At 42.1% G+C, this 16667-nt stretch overlaps 4 protein-coding genes across 5 annotated transcripts in view; 3 read left to right on the top strand and 1 right to left on the bottom strand.

Moving 5' to 3' along the window:
• Positions 1 to 81: 81 nt before the first annotated feature.
• LOC118416729 lies at positions 82 to 2691 on the top strand. The gene is made up of 4 exons (XM_035821945.1): positions 82 to 286; positions 1300 to 1495; positions 1786 to 1904; positions 2129 to 2691. The coding sequence occupies exons 1-4, from the start codon at positions 235 to 237 to the stop codon at positions 2317 to 2319; spliced, it is 558 nt and encodes a 185-aa protein (XP_035677838.1). The 5' UTR covers positions 82 to 234; the 3' UTR covers positions 2320 to 2691.
• Positions 2692 to 2935: 244 nt separating this feature from the next.
• Positions 2936 to 7035, top strand: LOC118416726 (protein shisa-5-like). Of its 2 annotated transcripts, none has more exons than XM_035821941.1 (4): positions 2936 to 3135; positions 4173 to 4374; positions 5502 to 5638; positions 5899 to 7035. In XM_035821941.1, the coding sequence occupies exons 1-4, from the start codon at positions 3090 to 3092 to the stop codon at positions 6174 to 6176; spliced, it is 663 nt and encodes a 220-aa protein (XP_035677834.1). In that variant the 5' UTR covers positions 2936 to 3089; the 3' UTR covers positions 6177 to 7035. The 2 variants fall into 2 exon arrangements, with proteins under 2 accessions (XP_035677834.1, XP_035677835.1); XM_035821942.1 differs by lacking the exon at positions 2936 to 3135 and adding an exon at positions 3466 to 3875.
• A 143-nt stretch (positions 7036 to 7178) lies between these two features.
• On the bottom strand, positions 7179 to 12106 carry LOC118416702 (receptor tyrosine-protein kinase let-23-like). Its single transcript, XM_035821896.1, has 2 exons — positions 11717 to 12106; positions 7179 to 10699 (listed from the first exon to the last, which is right to left on the bottom strand). The coding sequence occupies exon 2, from the start codon at positions 10673 to 10675 to the stop codon at positions 7982 to 7984; it is 2694 nt and encodes an 897-aa protein (XP_035677789.1). The 5' UTR covers positions 10676 to 10699; positions 11717 to 12106; the 3' UTR covers positions 7179 to 7981.
• Positions 12107 to 13915: 1809 nt separating this feature from the next.
• Positions 13916 to 16667, top strand: part of LOC118416736 (protein shisa-1-like) — a gene marked incomplete in the record, with an annotated part of 5204 nt that continues 2452 nt past the window's right edge. Inside the window, 1 exon segment of the mRNA XM_035821958.1 lies at positions 13916 to 14113. Within this exon segment, the coding sequence (XP_035677851.1) occupies positions 14094 to 14113 (20 nt within the window).

Genomic DNA, 16667 nt, shown 5'->3' with positions numbered 1-16667 from the left:
TTTCCTCGTCATTAGTACGCGGTGCACGGTTGCACAATACGGGGTATTGATCGCCCCAAGGGCTGAAAGTTGCCTAACTTCTTTGGGGATATATCTTCGGCCCAATCAGTTCTACTGCGTCGCACATAGCTACAACTCGGGCATGAGCTCGGTCTGAACAGACAAGAGTTTTCACGTATCAGTGTCATTTCTTTTAACGTTTCTACGTCGCATGCATCCTCCAAGAGAAGTGCAATGATATTGCGGATTGTGCTGGTAGCCCTGTTGGGCGCTGTCTGGACGATAGGTAAGTGTACGAGTATGTACAGCACCATCATGACAAAAGTCAATCGCAAGTACACCCGGAAATCATGGGCATAGGATTACGCCACAACGATGACAGTCAAGTTAGAGCTTTTTGCTTCAAATTATCTTCCTCTTCCTAGCTGTTTATGTACTGACAACCGGTGGAACTTTGGTATTTACTGAATTTTACCAACAAACTGCTTATTTTAGGACCAGTAGACCGTAGACACAATCCTTATTAATAGTAGACATTGACAGGCTGGTTTACGAACCTTTGAAGAACCTTTGAAGTGACAGGGGAACAAACAACTAGTAACCTTTTGTACATTTGTATTGAACAGCGTTTAGCTGATCTTGAATTTAGAATGCAAGGACACTGTGACCAGTTGTTTCTGGGAAGTATGCTGAACGGCAAAATCAAATGTGCAGAGTCTCCGACGGGTTCGAGAAATCCCGGCATGCCTCTGCGTCGTGAATCATCATGCCAGTGACTGGTGGGGAGGGGGGCATTGTTGAAAAGTTGCAGAACAAGTTCATTATCTATTGATAAAACCGTACCTTTGTGTATGAAACGTTGACATGACAGTGTACGCGTAGAATCATACTTACGTGTAGAACAGTTTTCACTTTTGGTTAGATCAGATTATTTCAGGGAATATCATATGATTAGAAAGTGTACTTATTCTGCACATGATAATGGAAAATATGACCTTGCTCGTTGGATACGATTTGTTTACATCAAAGGATCCGCAAATCCCCTTCTCTGTACACAGACCGATGATACACACCCACATACAAGACAGCATGATTTTTATATTAATGATAAGTCCCCGTCACAAGTTGACATTTTGAGTGTTGCCCAGCCGGTGTTATACTGCTACCCATCTACCATGTCTATGAAAGTAGATACCTTCATACATACATACATACATATATATAGTCTTAGTCATAGTCTTAAAGAATAAAGCACTACACACATTCCAATTATGTTTTCTCAACCGAACGCACACACAGATGCCGCACAGGTCTGTCGCACTGCACACGGCCGACCTTTCAGCTGTCCCCGATCCCGGGTCTACAGCTTCAACCCGGACGACATCTACTGCTGCGGGAGGAAATGCTGTTCGGATCCCTGCCGATCTACCGTCAGCAAACCCGACCATTGTATGACAGCAGGCGCCTGGAAGGTCGGCAGCATTTTCAATATGAGGTAGGTTATAGTATTTGTTGGATGCCATAGAACGTCACGCCATGTATAAACCACCGAATGAACGCAGTATCAAAATATACCATGTCACAAAACAGTCCTGATCATGCCGAATGAAAAACAAGCCGGACCCCATACATCTGCTCGGAGATAATGAGACTAGACGTTCGATAGTGAAGTGTTTGTAAGAAGGTAATTTCTATGCAACTGTAATTAATACCGCTAGATGCGACAGTGATGTCGTAGAATACTGGGTCGTAGAATATTTATTTCCCGCCTTTTTTTATCGTCAGTACGGGCGCCATCGTTGGAATAGTAGTAGCAGCCATTACCCTTACCGTCATCATCGTTGGTGCCATCGTGTGCTGTTACGGAAAGGCAAGGAAGAACAGCAAGAAAGAGCAAACTAATGGTAAGTCTATAGCTACCGGGGGAGATAGGAAGAAGTGTCTAGGCTTAGCTCAAGTGTCTCTGATTTAGCAATGGTCGAGTAACGGTCGTCGACTTCTATTTGAGTGAAGACGCTCACCCAAATTGTTTTAAAGTAGTTCAGCAGTTCTTTACTCCACATTTTGATTCAGGTAATTCTGTTTTCATGCTGCTGTATCATAGAAATGCATCCGTATATCTTTACAGCAGTACAGATGACTCCTACCACCCAGCCTACCCCGTCTCCACACCAGGCCGCCCAGTACCCTGAACGCCAGCCTGCCTACCCGCAGTCACGTGATCCACAACAGAACGCCCAGTACCCCGCACAACAGCCTGCCTACCCACAGTATCCACAGGATGCATATGTAGCTTTCGGCCACACTTCAAAGATTTAGAAACTCGGTTAGCCAGTGATTGTAGTGCACTAGCAACGAAAGAAATTACTTGCTATTAAAAATAGGCAAGCATATACACGTAGGCCTAGTGTATACAATCATGCATATTCTCTGTAATTACCAGTATTGCTGCATGTACCAAATATTGTAAAATCTTCATGACTTGCTTTTTATTCTGAAATAGTCCAGACTTTCGTAATGTTATATCAGATGTAATCGTTCATGTTGTAAACTTAGATAGAGCATACTAAGTTGTTAATATAATTTGTCCATCATAGGTGACTATGTATATATACAATTCTGGTCAATCCAAATCTTGGTCTATCCACCTTGAACATCACATGCAAAAAGAGAATAAACATTTAAATAGAACATTCTTGAGTCTATTGTTGAATGAGATATAGAAATGTTCATTCAAAGTGGAAGTTCTGCCAGACCAGACCAGGTAAGTGTTATCTCCAAGCAAATGTAGTAATAGAACATAGATGAAAAAAATTTACTGCCGAGTTTATATCCCAACATCTGCTTGGAGATTAAGGCAAGTGCGCAATGCTTTTCCGGTGGAACATTTTTCCTGTCACGAATTCGAAGGAGAGGCCAGTCAGTAACAACATACGTCACTTCCGGCCTAAGTGCGAGGACTGACGTAATACTCAGAAGACCAGTTTATTTCCTCCGCCGAACGTACTTGAAACACTCCACATCCCACGGTACTAAGGACTACTCAACAGTTCTTCAACCTCGTCGAAAACAACAGGAAGGTTCGGGCCATGTTGCGGGAAACACTTGTTGTCGTCGTCGCCATTTTCGCGACAGGTAATTAGCAATCTTCGTACATAGGAAGAAAACCACTTTGTAATGGTACAAAGGCTCTGACTCACACTAAGAAGAGGAAGTTTCCTTGTCAAAATCTGCGCCATTTTAATTTCACTCTGACGATAACCGGCGGGGCATTCAACCTCTAGTTGATAAGATTATTTAAGACTTTAACTATGTTGACTGAAAACGCCACCTGACACTAAGAACTGATCACACTGTTTTTCTTGACTTCAGACACAGCTGTGGCCAAGAAAAAAGTATTGTTCCCCGTTATTGTGGGTATGAATTGTGAAATGGCTGCGTAGTGCTGTACATACCACACCCAGCAGCCATAGGTACGGCTAAGACGCTTGAGGGAAACAAAAACACTAGTCCTACTCTATTTGATTATTTGACGTGGTTAGAATAGTTGGTCTGTAGGGCAGGTTTAGTAAAATACATTGACATGTGTGTGGCTTTCAGGTGAAGCAAAGGTTTGCTTACTTGTGCTACAAGAGAAATCAATACAATCAAGATTCCATTTTGTAATTTCAACGCTTTGGATTCGTAAAATCGTACGTGTGTGCGTGTAATTCATGATCACAGGTAACGGTGAAACATTAAGTAGTCAAGAATGCAGGTACACCTGCGCCCCCCCCTCCCCACCCACGTAACTAATATCGGGTTTCCGCTTCAGTGAGCTCAACAGAAGACTTTGTAGTGAAGCTTGGCATTTGTAAAGAATGTCATGGTACCAGGTACAACGCGGGCGACCTATTGAACACATATCAAGTTACCGGGCCTTTAGAGCAGGCATATATGTTTAAACCTGTAACTCTCAGGTGTCAACAGCTACAAGCTACTGACCAATAACCTTACAGATAGCCTAGCTTTGTGAGCCATCTCACCATTGCACGCATTTGCATTTCCAAAGGACAATAACGCTACATAGTAATCAGCGGTTGCCTAATTTTGGTGTGTATGTAAGATACAAGGGGCAAGTTGGCACCGGTTCTTTTTATTTTCATACCTGCTAACGGTTATTTTTGCCTTAGTTGTTGCTGGAGAGCAATGTCGGGCCTTTGGTAGCATCACCACATTCTCCTGTCCACGACCATGGCCATTCGATGATGACAGCGATGACATCTACTGCTGTGATAGTGGAACTGACTGTTGTGACGACTGCTGGGAGGCTGATGACACCTCATCTTGTACTGATCACTGGGGCAACGCTGTGAACAGTGCATTAAATCTCGGGTATTTTGCTTTCACCAAGTGCAATGACACATAAATCAACAAGTGCTCGGAGACCTCATACCTCCATGAAATATTCTAATTATGCAAATGACTTTCACATCTGCATAATTCATGCTTGGTTATGTACATCTTTAACTAACTTACATAGGTCACAATTATTCACAATCCAATCATTCACTACATGTACGTAGAAGAATCAGGACACTTTCACACTGATTATGAAAATTAGTCTTATTTGCATAATTGATATCTGCTCATCTTCTACCTGCCACAAACTACATATGTTTCATGTATTTGAGTCCTATAATGGAAACACTGTAGATATAGATTTTCCTCATTAAGTATGCAACTTAAGTCCAGATTTGCATAATTTGCACTTCATTATGTACGTCTCTACCAAAGATACCTGGATATTAGATATTGTACAAATCCATCGTCCCTATGTTCCTTTATGCTCCTTGGAAGGTTTTGACAAAAATGCCCATGCGGTTCCATAGTAAGCTGCTAGGGGGCCCAAATATACATCACTTCTTTCTTACATCACAAGCTATCTGCCATACCAACAAAAGCAAGACCACAGCATGTCCAGGTCAAAAGATTTAAAAAAAAGGAATTTCTGCTGCAGTACTAAGGCAACATACCAGGGAGCCCAAAATCGACCTTGACCCTCGTCTTTCCAACACCTTCCCATACACCAAATATCATTGTAATACATCCAGACGTTCTAGAGTTATGCTGACCACAAACATCCGGAAACACAGACACGCAGACAGACACACACCAAAAACTATACCTGCATTTTCATGGTTGTAATAATTATAAGCAACAGTAGTGGCCCTCTTTATCCCTGGTTATGCTATGAACATAAGAGACAGTTTCATCACACTCGATCTCCCCTTGTGCTGATGTTTTATATTCTACCTGCGTGTTTGTCGGCCAATAACTTGGCTTAAACTCGTCTGAGACTAATTATAACATTATATGAATGTTGGGCACTACTATTTTTTTTTCTTTCTAAATTTACATGCTAGGCTCTAGCCACTTAGTAAAAACTTCTTGCTGATAATAAGAGAGACTAATAGTATATTTTCCTAAATCATACTCAATCGATGATGTTTTTTTACCAGTATCGGCGCCATGGTTGGGATTATTGTCGGCGTCATCGTCATCATCATCATAATCATCGTGGGGATAGTCCTCTGCTGTTGCGCGTGCGCCAAACAGCGACGGAACCCACCAGTGGCGTACCAGGCTTCACCACAAGGCAAGTTCTATTTAGATATGTTATTTTTGGCAGAGTATCTGAAACTTTTGTTCTTACAGATATCGTTTTGTATAAAGCACTGACAACTTGTCTATTGTTCTTTTTTATGGGACATGTAACTTCCAAATACAAGTAACTCCTAAATGCGGCATGCAACTCCTAAATACAAGTACTACAAGCACCTCACACACACCTTACACAAACCCTAACCAACCGTCACTGCTCTCTATGATATTGACTGTTCCTCTTGTGTTCCACAGGGCAGCAGGTGACCGTCATGACTCAGCCGGGAGCTTACGGCGCCCAGCCCGCCCAGTACCAGCCTCCTGCTGGTCAGCCGGAGAAAGCTGGTTACCCAGGCCCCCCTCCTGCCTACCCACCGGCTGGTGCACCTTACCCGCCGGCCGGAGCACCTTACCCCCCGGCTGGAGCACCTTACCCCCCTGCCGGAGCGCCGTACCCCCAGGGAGGAGCACCCTACCCCCAGGGAGGAACACCATATCCCACAGATGCGGCGTACCCTCCCCAGAAAGCTTAAAATCATTTTATCACCACAAATTTCGATTCGGATGCAAATTTTAATACCCCCATACCAGGAACATGACATGCAAACCACCCTAGCCTGCATTACACAAGAGTACCAAATAAATCTCAATGAAGGTGTAGTAAAATAGTAACATTAGTTTTAAGTTTTTTAAAGGCTCCCGAAGGACGTCAAATAACAGCATACGGCATAGAAAAGTGTTTTGGATACGTTACTTATACTTTTGTAACGATAATGACACACTAGAATAGTCCTATTACTCCTATATGATATGTGTTGTAGCCAAAAATGTTTGACCATACTAGTACTGTATGTTGTGTTGTTAACACGATTTCCCTCTGTACGTGCCTTAAATCTTATCAGTGTACTGGTATGTTGCCAATGCCCAGAGGGTTTATGTCAGGGTCAGGGAAGTGGCCTTCGTCGTGCCGAAGTATGACTCAGCCTTTTGTCATGTATTTTACTAAGATAAATCTAATTTTAACTGGGGAGACATTTGCATTCAGTCATCGCGAAACTCGTTTTCACAGATTAAAAAATAATCTTTCACATGAATAAAACGCATGTTTTAACTATTAACCTCAAATGATTTGCACGGCAGAATGTTTTGAAAGAGCACGCTCTCGTTGCGGTACTTGTAGTTTATGTTATAAGGATCAATATTGTCATCAGAATGGATAGAAGAATATTAGAGAAATTCAGATTTTGAAAGTCAGATTTCTATTTCTATGAATTATCGGAATATGTGTTTTAATGTAAAGCCTAGCCCAGCTAGCTCACTACAGGTACGTAATACTGTGTTCATAAGTCGTTGTAGCATTGCGTTTGAATAAACTTACTTGTTAGATGCAAACAGAGAAACCTTGGTTTCGTAGGTAGTAGTTAAAGTACATGTACCATCATTATAGTGAAAAGAGTACACATGCGTGGATAGTACATGTTGTTTATACCTACACTCACTCCCAACAAAGAAGAAAGTATCGGAGGCAAAATGCATCAATGTCCAAAAAACTTCTTCCGTCTAGGAAAGATACAATTTCACGCAAGGTTAGGAATTGTCACAAATCGTTTAACATTGGTGTGACACAGTGTACCATCTTTGCGCATTCTGCCAATAACTAGTTTAACCCTAGATTGTCATTCCTGGCACCTTACCTTAATTTCAGTGTGTCACCAGGCATGTAAAGACTTGTTTTATTCTAGTAACAACAGAGTTCATCACTCTTCTGTTCGATAGTGCTTATCGTTGCATCACAATTTCGTTCAGGCATGAGCTTTCTTTTCCGGCCCCCTCAGTAGCGGCTTCCCTTGGTACAGCAGCGGAAATCCCGTTTTTTATATCTCGTTAATCGTTATGTCATTTGCATAAAACCTACAAAAGCTCCAATATTTCATGGAGATATGAGGTCGCCGAACTCTAGTATTAAGCAATACAACTAATGAATTGAAATGAAAAACAAATGTAAATGCTGATGCGGTTACTATCTAGCTTCCAGCCAACATCCTGAAATATTTTTGTTGACTTCAATGTCTTCTTGGGTATACTAAAACTTTCAAAAAGATTACCTTGTCATCTACTTCAGCTTCTTTAAAATCGGAAATACTGTACTAACAACAATGGAGTAGTTACCTGTGTAATATATACATTCTTTAACTACCCTCTTTCACCAATATATGGCGAGTATTGATGTCGATATGTCGTCATCTCCATAGAATCCCGTTTAAACCTTCTCACCAGAGACAACTATTGTTTACACTTGTTTAAAAGACGTCACAAGATCATCCAACTACAATCATCATTAGGCAGTTTCTGCCATACAGTCAACAGCACCGTCTTGAATATTTTGAACTTGATCCGCAAGTCTTTCCTCAAGCTGAGCAGCAGTCGGTCTGTGGTCACGAACATCGCACCAGCACTGGCACATCAGTCTGTACAGGTCAGCGGAACATTCTTCAGGCTTCTCCATGCGGACTCCTCGTCTCAGCATCTTCACCATCTGACAACAGTCAGGTCGAAAAGGACCAGGGTAGCGCGGCTCCTCTCCTAGACTGGCAATCTCCCACAGCATGACACCAAACGACCACACGTCACTCTGACAGGTGTACACCCCATACCGGAGAGACTCCGGCGCCATCCACTTCAGCGGGAGTAACTCGTCCCGTCCGTGGTGATCGGTGCGCTCGTACACAGTGTTGGTGTAGACGTCTCGGGCCAAGCCGAAGTCTGCCAGCTTCGCGACCATCCCGTCTGTGATGACCACGTTCCGGGCGGCCACGTCGCGATGGACGATTCGGACTCGCTCTAACTCCTGTAGAGCCTTAGACACATCGACGGCGAGGCCGAGCAGAGTTGCCCAGTCCACTGCGTCCATGTCGTCTCGAAGTCTGCAGCTGGTCAGGTACGTCTGAAGATCTCCGTGATGAGCAAATTCTAGCACTATCCTCTTTGGGTCAAACATGGTAATCACGCCGAATAACTGAATGATATTTGGGTGCATAATTTTTTCATCTCCTTGTGTGTGTAATGATTCGTCGAAAAGATGGACAAGTATGTTAATTTCGCGATCAAAATCCGCATGGACGTAACCTTGGTTGACCTTTATATCAACCGTTTTGACGGCTACCCGTACCGCCTGTTCGCCTGGAAGTTGTAAGGTTCCATCAACAACATGGCCGAATGTCCCCAGCCCGACCAACTCACCAAGGGTCAGGTTCCGTGGGTCTCGTTCCCATGGCAATAACGTTTCTGCCAAGTTCAGTGCCATATCAACAAGTTGTAGTTCCTCGTGCTTTTTCTGCGTTGGCTTCCTCCGTTTCACTATACACGCAAGTAATAGAACAACAGGAGGGACGAAAACGAGAATGATAAAAAACATTGAAGTCTTGCGAGCCGTATGAATTAGACTTAATCTTTTCACCTCGCAGTATTTCCCGGTCAGATCGGACGGACAGATGCAAGTACCATTGAAAGGGTTGCACTCCGCGCCATCTTCACACTTGCATGGTTGTTCGCAGTTTGTCCCGAATTTCCCTGAAGGGCAGGATATGTTACAGGTAGGCCCTGTCCAACCGGCCTCACATACACACCCCGTCCAACGGTCACAACCAACGTTGTGTAGACATTCGCATGGCTTGTCACAGCGCTCCCCGTGAAGACCGGGAGGACATTCCATCACATCTAAGACGTAGTTTCTCTCCAGTATCTGTCCCTCAGATGTAAGACCTTCACACGTGTACACGCCGTTGGTCTCAGGTAGAGTCGGGCTGATGTAAAAGTTACGGGAAGTTTGGATAAAAACTTTGGAACTGTTGTTGCCAGATGATCGAAACCACCATGTCATAGACGAGACGTTTGTATGGACAGGACGACATTGTAAGGATACGTTCCCAGTTATATACAGTTTTGCTTCGGGCCGGACGTCAATAGCGACTGCTGGGGTCGGTATATCGCATGCCACACCCTTCCAGCCAGGGGCACATAGACAGGCCCCGTTGAAGCCGTGACACCGGGCGTCGTTCTTACATATAGATATACAGTTTTTGTCACAATATGCGCCGTATTTGCCATGTGGACAACCAGCAAGTTTGGCAGTTATTTGAGCTGTAAGATTTACGTTACCGAATAAACGTAAAGTCAGAACGTTCGCTATCTTGTTAACAGGCGCGGCTGTTTTAAGTACGCCAAGGCTGACGAGAAGAAAGAACCTGTATCGTGGGTTACCAATCCACACAGGATCCAAACCTTTGGAAGCAACAAGTTCGGAAAATATCATAGGCGGCACAAATGGGTACCCTCTATGTACATCTCTGTCAATCAGAATAGCTGACACCTTGTTGTCTCCTCCCACAGAGTACTGCGTCAGATTCATGTAGCCAGCCTTGTACAATTCATGACAAATTGCTACATCTTGGATATGTTTGATTCCGACTGTCACATTCATTTCGCAAATGTCGTTTTCCACGCTAAAGTACACTGAACGTTTTGTCACATTTACAATATCAGCCGTCTTTCTAAACTTAAACCCACTACTTGTTGAGCCATCAAGAAAATAGTCAGTGAATTCTACCAATCTAGGTAGACCGGAATATCTTTCAGGGGTTTCACATGTTTTGTTGTAGTATGGGGGGTATTCAGACACATCCAGCACATGAACAGTCAGGGTCCAGAGTGAGGTATTTTCAGTGAGCTTGCGTCCGCTGCTTGTCAAGATCTGCAGTTGATACGTCGACTGTATTTGGTAATCCAATGGATTAGCAACTTCGACAACACCCTGACTCTCTGCTATCACAAACCTCTCGTAGTCATTACCATCAAGAATCCTGTATGTCCTTGGCAACTGCGGGGAAACTTTGTGACGAGCAACGACTGTTCCTACTGGGGCGTTTTCGGGAACAAACACCGTTGTGTTGAAAGACGCTGTACCTCCAAGCATGGAGAACAAAGCAAGGCTGAGTTGAAAACACAACATCCTGGAGGTCCGAGAATAACTCATTTTGGCGTGTGGGTTACTGGGAACCTAAGGAAGTAGATACGATGATATATCAGTAAAGTCCATGCTGCCTACATACAGTAAAAAAGATACAAAGCAGTAGAGAAACAATTCTTGAGAATTTGGCAGTTCCGTCCTGAATATTCTGGCACCACCAACCATAACGCGTTCTGTTCTACTCTCATTTGTATTCATGGATACTGTACCCTTCACATATCGTATCACACGTCAGATTATCAATAGTGGTTCTGGCGAAACATGAGACATTCTAAGTATCTCTTCATGGCACCTTTGTATTGACATAATACCTTGTCTGAAATCGTCTCCACGTCTGTGATAGACGTTAATGGCACGTCTATGTATATGACACACATGACCTTGATTCGGGTCACATGAATGCGGAAGCGTCACTAGCCCATTGCGTAACAACCACACAGCCAACTTCTGCTTTTAATTGACTCAAGCGTATTCTATCTCAAGTCAATTCCTGTGTTTGCGTCAGTCTGGAGAAATCTGTCTGACTCTTACTGGGATTGTCACATACAAGCCCACTGAGGATTATACTCAAATTCAAACAAAGAATGAAAGCAAATGTTACGGTACGGTAAGGTTACACGTCAAGATACACCAAATACCAATTACGGGTACGTACGCATTACAGCAGTACAACACAAAACCACAACCCCATTTCATACTCAGCACCGGGCTTTTTCAGATGAGTTCCCGGCAAGCTCACGATGGGCCAGTACCAGACTGAGCCCCGCCATTTATTTCAAGAAAAATATCGTACGATTCTACCTGGTTCCGTCCCCACAATGTGGCTACATTCACTGAGATCCGTATAAAAGTTTTACAGACGCGATGCATGCATGGCTAGCGAATAGGCTAGTCGGATTTTCTCAACACCTGTCGCAAAGTGGACTTTTCAGATAATGAAATTAGTCAAACTTTTCTTTACAAAGCTCACTCACTTCTTCACTGACATCAATATACAGAACATGGACAGAAAATGGTCAATATTAAGGACAAAATGGTATAACTCACCTGTTTGCCAAATTGCCTGTCTGACGTGTTCCTTTTCCGTGTTCAGAGTTTCACTTCCGCAAACGTATGCACTGCCTTTAAGCTAGAGCAGCGTATCCTTCCACACTTCAAATAGTGCCAGGAAAATCCTTACGGCACCTACTGGTATCAGGTAGCAGAAACAGAGAGATGAATTTTCACTTGGCGTTTATCATGGCAGACGATCATCTATGTTTCTACTTATTCCGCATTCAATTTTTGGTGCCTTTTCAAAGCGTGAAAATTCTTACCAAATCCACAAATAGACGGCGATGTTTCCGCAAGTGAACACTCACAGGGAAGTATACACACGTACAGATACTTCCTTATTAGCTCCATGAAATATATAGAGGTTATATTTTCACTAGCGTTTGTGTGTGTGAGTGTCTGTGTTATAACTCAAGAACGGCTAGATCTAGAAGGACTGGTTTCATGGGGTGTGACGAAAGCTGGAAATGATTAGATTTGGTTCCATAGCTCTTGTGCTCGGGAAGAAGTGACATGAGATTGGGCCCCCTAACGGCTAGTTATGGGAGAGCAGGGGCATTTTGTCAAAATTCGTCTTAAGAGTGGAACTCAAGATCGGAACAACGTATTTCTATCTTTTTGTTATGTAGATACCTTAGACAATGTAGTACAAATTCAAATACTAATTATGCAAAATAGGAATATATTTGCATAATTAATGAGAATAGTCTCTCATAGCAGTTTTTGCATTTTGCGACTTGCAGTCGCAAAATGCCTTCTGGCCAGTGTAGTCGCCGTTGTGATGTTGAGATGAACGGACCTGTTCAATCCATGCCAAACATTTGTATACCTGTTAAAACAGGCATTTCTTCAACATGTTCGCACTAGCGCAGTGGTAAACTTTACGCATTCTAAACCAATGCACCCGGTTCGAATCCGGGGAGGTAGATTTTTTTCAACTTTTTTTTCTTCTTTTTTACATCCATTAAAATACTAATTTTTACATCCATTTGGCCACACCAATTTATTTCTTTGGTTAACGGATTCGCCGCTTCGTTTTTTTGCCGAATAGAAATAAAAATTAAAAAAAAAAAAACTTAAAAAATCCCCCGCAACAGAGCTCACTCAAAAACAGGCAATGTGTAGTGAAATTTGCTGCAGTTCACGCAAATTTTAACAGGTGGCGTCTAGATCTGCTGCAGTTCAGGCACATATGTGAATCTCTCCATGCGCCAATATCAGGTTTAGTTACTCTGTTCTATTTATATGACATTCTAATAACTAGAAAAAAACGTTCACACACGCAAATATTGGCAAAATGCCAGCTTTTTTAAAAGCACTTGTTTCAATGTATCTCTTGTCCCGGACATGATATGGTTTTGACATTTCGGTGGTAGATACCTTTCGGCGTCATGCATGACAAAGTGAAGCAAATTTCAGACCCCTAACATTTGATTTTAAAACTGCAGGGGCATTTTTGTTTAGACATTCCAAAGAGGATAACTGCAGAAAGGAACGGCGAATTCCCATCATTTTATGCAGGCAGGAAGCTTAGACACAGATGTTCATAATGATATACATTTTGTGTAAATGAGGACTTATTTTGCATAATTAATGAGGAAATGAATAATTCCATTGTTTTCCATATTAAAACTGGACTTCAATGAATGCAACACATGTTTAGTTATATGTTATGTCCTCCGTACATGAAATTTGGTTGCATTGATGAAAAAGCACAAAGGTTCCTGAGTGGCCAGCAACTACATAACGTTATATGTATTCCTCGCTCACAGACAGCGCAATCGTTTCGACTTGACTTGACTTCCGAGAGCCCCATGAAATACTGCCTTGGCACGAGTCCAATAGCTGCACAATAGTCATCTCATACACTGCCAGTTTCGACATATGAAACACAAAGGAGATGCAATGTTTTGATGCTAAATCTGGATTTGAGCTAGGAGCATCACTTTCTCATCATTTTTTCGAAAATAAGCTGCCAATAGTATGATTATCTTACTGATGTGATGCTGCCAAGTGGTAAGACAGGTGTGATGCTGCAAAGTGATACAGTACACTACTACATACTAACGTTACATATCAATCGTACATTGAGTCTTGACCATGCATATGGTAGGTATTTGATCATGCTAGCCGTCGAATAATGTGTTTACTATTTAGATCTCTGATTTGACACTGTCCCAAAACGCTAAGGGCAACATGATCTACGCCGTTTGTTGTACGGTTCGTCCAATCACAGCTCGTCGTCTCAGAATCACTGAGCTCGGTACAGACAGAGCGTTCCGTCAGTATCGGCTGTGTTGGCTTACCTGTACATGTGGAGAAGGGTTTGTTGTTGTATTTATACGTATCCAACTGTGCCTACCGACTCGATATGGCTGTACTGAAGGTTCTGTCGGGTGCGGCATTGCTGTCTGTGGGTAAGTCTTGTGCAAAATTGGACCGACATTTTCTTGTTGTGCACGCAAGCATTCGAGCTAGCACTGTTCTATACAACATTCAAGATGGCCGATTCACAAGTACAGGCAATTATACGTCTGAGTGTGCGTTGATGTTAGATACATGACTGAAACGATTCCTATACTAGAGCTTACAGCATGTGTGGTGTGAGTTTTTCCTTCATTTTCCACGTCGCTCGATGTTAACTGCCAGGGCCCCAGAGTGCTGTCATGTTGTTAGACTATTGTTAGCGTTCCATAGCACACTGTGCGTCTGACGGTTGCTAACGTCATTTTGTTGTTCATGTGTGACTTCTCCCCCAGGGCATGTAATGACCTTAACAAAGTCCTATTTCTCACACTGGTATAATAAATGTCTAGCGAATGTTGATACTTTTCTTACATTACACATTTGTGACAGAAACGTTTGAATTCGGAATACAGCGAAAAATAGCAAATGCTTGAGCTTCACCTCCCAATTTGACAGGTGATCTCACGGAATGTGGAAAGATAATAAAGTTATGTAACGTTAAAGCTGTTCCCGATTGTGTCACTCCGGATTCGCATCTCAAATCATATTTAGCAATTCCATATTTGTACGTTATATTATAGATTGTGTGGTAAATTGCCCATCACTTCGTGTAGACATATCTCGTTTTTGTGAATTTCTGTACATGTATATTCTGTGTATATTGTTTCCCCGTGTGTTATGTTGTTTTGTGCTGTTATGTGTACTAATTAACCAGGAAGAATAGCTACAAAGTAAATTGTCAAGCTAATTGTGTATCGTAATGAACTCAAACTCAATCAATACTGTACTGTCCCCCACCGAGCCGTGTACGCACTGAAACTACAAATCTCCTTCCAGTTTCGGTCCTTGGTTGGTATGCAGGGCGCGGCAAAATGGAATTTACCTAATAATAGACAGATCCTGTACCCGTCTCGGATAACACAATCGGATGTGAAAATGATTTAGTAGCAGTTACTGTGCTATATGTTGAACCAATGATTCTAATTTAGATTTTAGTATTATATATCTATTACAGACACCAGACGTATTACTAGTATGCGCTATCCAAGTTCTTGCTATCCAAGAATCCCACTGATGTCAATTCCAATGCGTTTGTTATGCGTGAAACGATTCTCAAACCTTATATTGTTTAATTCTCAAGTTTGAAGCCGAGAGGTGAAGTTATACCATTGTCCCCTGTACATGTTGTAAACATTGTTGCGTTTACAAAGGCCACCGACCATTTCACGAACCACAGATATCCTGATACCTGGTGTTTTGGTGTGAGTGAGAATTTTTTTCCATGACAAATACGACACTCTCACATATAACGTAACGTTTACGAAGCAGAGGCTGTTCACGCGTTAATTAGAACACCAGACAGAGCGATTCTTCCAATTCTGTGACCGGAGTGCGAGTATAGTCATGAATCATGTATATTATCGGTGGAGTATTCAATTTATTTCTGGAGGCGGGCCCAAATCAATATAATGCGCGTCTGTACAGTCCGTAAAACCAAGTTTGTGTGACCGACCTTCTCTACCTGGGCTATAATTTTTTTCATGCAATTTCAGATAGTGTAATCTCTGCATGAAATTTGTGCTTTGTAGCACGACTGTAATAAGAAAGTTGTTTCGTAATAATGTTGAATATGTAACTTCGTACATCTTGCGCGAAATTAGAAGCGGTACCGGTGCAAGGGCATGCCGGTTACGCTGTTCAAGTATTTTTTTACAAGTATGTTTTAGTGATATGACATGTGTTTGTTAACCTTTATAAAGCTTTATTAAATGTGTTGTTTTTCTTGTGATATCGGTCTTAGAAGTTAAACGTTTTAGTTTTGGTCTGAAGTCAGTATTCCACTAAAAACCGAGAGAACTCGCGGCGACTTATCGAGAACAATGCCAATGAACATTTCTACGATGATAGCGTCGGGCATACATACAGACGTGTAGTCCGGTCATAAACGAATATTTGGTCTTGGACATGTTCCAAGATAAGTTAATGTACGTGAATATCCGGGTGACGTAAAATCAGATACAATGTTTGCATTCTTTATCGCTTGATACCCTGAAGATTGTCTTCTACCTACATATCAAAATTACTCTGGATTTAGTAAATAATTCATCTTTAACGCATCAATTATGCAAAGCTATTTCTCTTTCAGTAAAGTCATCCTAAGATACTCTTAAGGTATTTGGGTAGGCTAAATTGGCATTTTGACCTTTCATTGTTTTCTCATTAATGAATTAAGAAAGAATTGAGCCGTAACGAAAATTGATAGATTGGAGCATGAAAGAATTCTTAATCTGATCTTTTTGGCCATATGGATGACGTCATCAGGTTTTATTGCACCTAATATAATTTCTAAAATAATTTTTTCTATGCGAAAATACAGCACATACCACTGCAATGAAGCTATGTTTTTCATGTGGCAAATGATCAAAGCTACAAACTCACCTTTGCGTCATCTTGCTATCTGAATAATCTGTCTGTAGTT

This window comes from Branchiostoma floridae, chromosome 5, assembly GCF_000003815.2.
Source record: "Branchiostoma floridae strain S238N-H82 chromosome 5, Bfl_VNyyK, whole genome shotgun sequence".
Classification (NCBI taxonomy): domain Eukaryota; kingdom Metazoa; phylum Chordata; class Leptocardii; order Amphioxiformes; family Branchiostomatidae; genus Branchiostoma; species Branchiostoma floridae.
The sequence above is the reverse complement of the archived record's forward strand: the minus strand, read 5'-3'. Positions and strand labels throughout refer to the sequence as shown.